The sequence below is a fragment of the Pseudoliparis swirei genome, chromosome 4 (assembly GCF_029220125.1).
Source record: "Pseudoliparis swirei isolate HS2019 ecotype Mariana Trench chromosome 4, NWPU_hadal_v1, whole genome shotgun sequence".
Lineage (NCBI taxonomy): Eukaryota > Metazoa > Chordata > Actinopteri > Perciformes > Liparidae > Pseudoliparis > Pseudoliparis swirei.
This window is the reverse complement of record NC_079391.1, coordinates 7,077,332-7,081,360: the sequence shown is the minus strand read 5'-3', so window position 1 is coordinate 7,081,360 and position 4,029 is coordinate 7,077,332. Positions and strand designations below refer to the sequence as shown.

The 4,029-nt window shown below is 38.8% G+C and overlaps 1 protein-coding gene across 1 annotated transcript; it reads left to right on the top strand.

Annotated features, from left to right (window-relative positions):
- The first annotated feature begins 468 nt into the window (after positions 1 to 468).
- mis12 (MIS12 kinetochore complex component) lies at positions 469 to 3,022 on the top strand. Its single transcript, XM_056412679.1, has 2 exons — positions 469 to 1,124; positions 1,929 to 3,022. The coding sequence occupies exons 1-2, from the start codon at positions 729 to 731 to the stop codon at positions 2,196 to 2,198; spliced, it is 666 nt and encodes a 221-aa protein (XP_056268654.1). The 5' UTR covers positions 469 to 728; the 3' UTR covers positions 2,199 to 3,022.
- The last annotated feature ends 1,007 nt before the right edge of the window (positions 3,023 to 4,029 follow it).

The following is a 4,029-nucleotide window of genomic DNA, read 5'->3' as shown; positions in this document are numbered from 1 at the left end:
CCTAAAAAGTTTGGGAACCCCTGTGACAGAGGGTCATCCAGCCCCCGGTGACCTACCAGAGTACGACTGACTGTATGACGTCAGCTGACCACATTGTGTTCGACTTCTATGTTAAATAAAAAATGCAATAAAAGAAGGTAAAAACACATATTTTCCGACACAATCTTGAAATGTAAAAAGCACTTACTTATGGCTTTGGCTTTCTTGAAGAAGGAAAGAAACCTTTTGGAAGAGCAACAGATGGGGATTGAAGGCCGTCCGGGGTACATGAGATTAAAAATATATATATTTAAAATTAGCATCAATTCAAAAATCTTTATGTGTTTAATAAATATACAATAAAATAAAACTGTATGTTAATAAACGTAATTTTATATATTCTTTATTAAATCATACACTGATAACACAGCACTGTGTATTGCATTGTAACATAATACAATCCTAATCTAACCTAATCTAATCCTTATCTGACGTCACTAACATGTTTTGATATTTGGGTTGAGTCACGTGGAGAACATGTTCATTCCCAAACAGGGAAGTGGAGGCGGCGGAGACGAACAGCATCTAGCTCTGGACGGTGGTCCTGTAGAGCGCAGTACCATTCCTGTACCAGTAGATGGCGACAGAGCGCCACCTCGTTGTTTGACAACCGCCACAAAAAACAACGTTCCAAGAAGAAGAGGAGTAAACGTCAGCGATTCAACAGCGCGCGGGAAACCCGAGAAAAGATGGAGACGGATGTTCGCGGAGAGGCGGACGAAGAGGCGGACAGTGTCCCTCCGTCGATTTTAAAATTGTACGAGACACAGTTTTTCGGCTTCACCCCGCAGACATGTATGCTGCGGGTCTACAGCGCCTTCCAGGACAGCCTGTGCGACATTTTACTCGTCGTGGAGAAGGTGTGCGTGAGGCAGCTGAGCAAAGGCGAGCCGGCCGAGGCGGAGGAGCTCCTGCGGTCCCGCGCCAGGGAGTGCAGCCGGAAGCTGCAGCAGTTCCTCGAGGAGCGGTTCAAGCGACTGTCCGAGCGGATGGACGCGCTGCTGGCCGACCGCTGCCTCTCCGTGCCGCCAAACGTCCTGCTGCCGGAGGACCAGTTACACAAGAGCTACCCCCAACACATTGAGGTGGGTGGCGAAGTCTGTTAGTTCAATACAGTTCGTTATGATCAGCGCACTTGATAGTGTTATTAAGCCTTTATAACGTGAACGTTACTCACACATAATGTACTTTACTGTAAATATGTTTAACATAAAACGTTCACCATTTAATATATGCCGTTATATATACACGTATATGTGTGTGTATATATATATGTATATATACATATATTTGTATATGTATATATATATGTGTGTGTATATATATATGTGTATATGTTCTGTTTCAAGCTTTATTATTACATAATTATTATTGGTATTTACAAATAGAACCATTGGATAGGATGATTATTTTTGCTCCTCAAAGACATCACTTTCAGTGTACATTTTTGATGAAAATTGAGAAGAAATTATCAAATACTTTCAATTGATCTACAAATGTATTTAGATTTTGACAAAATAATCTTAACTCACTTCACTCTTCACATTTCTTTGTTCCGTTTCCATGGAGATGGCTCAGTTTGTCTCACACGACCTTGTATGACAGGTGTTTGTGTCTTTGTGCCGCTGACGTCTGAAAGCTAACCGTATCTGTTGTTGGCCTTAAAAGACGTTCCTTACTTCATTTAATTATCATTTAACAATGTGACACATTTTTATGTATTCATATTTGGGTCTGTTTTTTTTTTTTAGGGTTTGATCAATATTGATGATTATATGTTGAATCTTACAGTGCATTTGCTATCACATATAGTATGCATACTTATAATCCATGCATATGTTGTTGAAAACAGGGAATGCATCTAATGTCTGTGCTCCTGCTCCCCCAAGGAGGTGCTGAGGCGAGAGTCGTCCATTGCTGACCTCCAGAGAGCTTACGAAGCAGAAGTGTGTGCCAGGCAAGCCTTGCTAGCTGAGCTGGAGGAGCAGAGCGAGGTGCAGAAACAGCTGGATGGGATTCTGACGTGGGTCAGAGAGCTGCAGGCGGCCTGGGTGAAGGAAGGTAACGGCAGCTTCCATGACAGTTTCCGGCTAGTGATGGAGTCCGTTAAGAAGCTGCAGGATGCCGTGGCGGAGGTCTGCATCGAGGCGCCTCGTTGAGCTGAACTTCAATCTGTTTGATTTTATAAACGGATGACACATCACTAATGAATTCATGCTACAAACTATGTAAATATTGTAGAGCAACTTTTCCTTGAGGCCAAGGACTCTTTTTGTGAACTCGGACGGTCAGTTTCTGGCTGCTGTTCATCGCCTGTGAAAAGAAGACAAAGACAATAATTCCTAAATGTGTTTGTTGAACATCCATCATAATTTAATTAGTAACTACACAACAACAACGTCAGCTAATATGAGTTATAGTTAACCTTTTTTAATGTAATGTAAATAATAAAGCCAATGAATGTAACTCTCTTATCTGATTTGTAATACTCAGGTGGTTTCCTTCATCTACTGTCCCTCCTCTTTCCCTTAGCCCTACTCTAATTCCCGAACACTTATTTTCTTAACTTGATTTATACTTTGGAGGTATTTGTATCGTTGTGTTTCACTGGATATAGTTTGATTGAGTTGTTGATGACATTGTGTTCACTGTCTTGAGCTCTGCAGATTTTAGAAGCAGTGATTGCCAGCAGAGGGCGCTCTCTGCATCTTAATGTGACTCACCCAATCAGATCCAGTTGATGAACTGGCAAACCAACATGCTTAACGTTTCAGGGCCTCTAAGAATCAATATTGTCATTACAGATCAAAGTTGGAGACACTGGTGGAATATATAAGTACATTTACATTTCTGTTTTATCCAGTCTTACGTGACGGTTTCACCGAGTCATATTCTTTCTATGGACTATGTACTTGGCCAGAAAATTATTCTGATTTCTGATTTGACTTGTTTTTTTCTGAATAAAATGAACTGGTTTACATCACTCACTAGACTGTAAATTGTGCAAACGAAAAAATTAAAATTAGGAGTAACACTATTGGTTTACATTGCAGAATTAGGCAAAGAAATAGACGGCAATGTATTTTTGGAGATGTGGATTTTAATATATATTGTTAGAATTGTGTTTGTCAGGAGGTTACATTTGTTAACAGTATAGTTGATTCTCATTCCTATTTCCTTAAAATAAGTAATTATCTTTGATTTTTAATAATAAGCCTAAATTACATATCTGGATCAAGAAAGGCATGAACAGAAACATCTGATTGATAAAGTGTTTCCACATGTAAATGTAAAGTTTCAGGTGCTGGTGTTGGGCTTCCTGGCTCACCGTCACAACTTACGGCGACACGTAACTATAGTTAATGTTTATGAATACACTTGTTAAACTCTGCTGTGGAAAAGAACAGTTTTATTTGTTTACTTCAAGACAGTTATAGTAATTAATTTCTCAGAAATGGTATATGATCAAAACTTCTAATTATAGTTTTTATTCATTGCTACTATTGTTTTCTGTTAAGCATACAAAGTAAGTTATATGACATATATCATACAAAGACTGCATGCCATAATCATGTAATGCAACATAGCAGGATTCATTTCTTTAACTTTCTTCCCTAAATAAATATTCGGTTTTCGCAGCTACCTGTATTCGACTGTAGGGGGCGCTAGTGTTCATCTATTGGTCTTGTGCGGTTCATCGCAGCAGTTTGACATGTGTTTGATATCTACTTGTAAACCGACCCTCCAGACAGAACTATGATTTGTGAGAGACATGTATTTATTTGTTGACTTGTTCTCTCTGTCATCTGGGTTAAGCGACAAGAAACGGTGTAAAAGACAGAATATTTAAAGATGGAGATGAAAGATGCTGTTACAGCCTCTGAACAACAAATAATCATTTCAATACAATAATGTATTACTGTACTTGGATATATTTTATATTTTAAAGTATATTTTGTGTAATTTTCTTCTATTCTATATGTATTTATT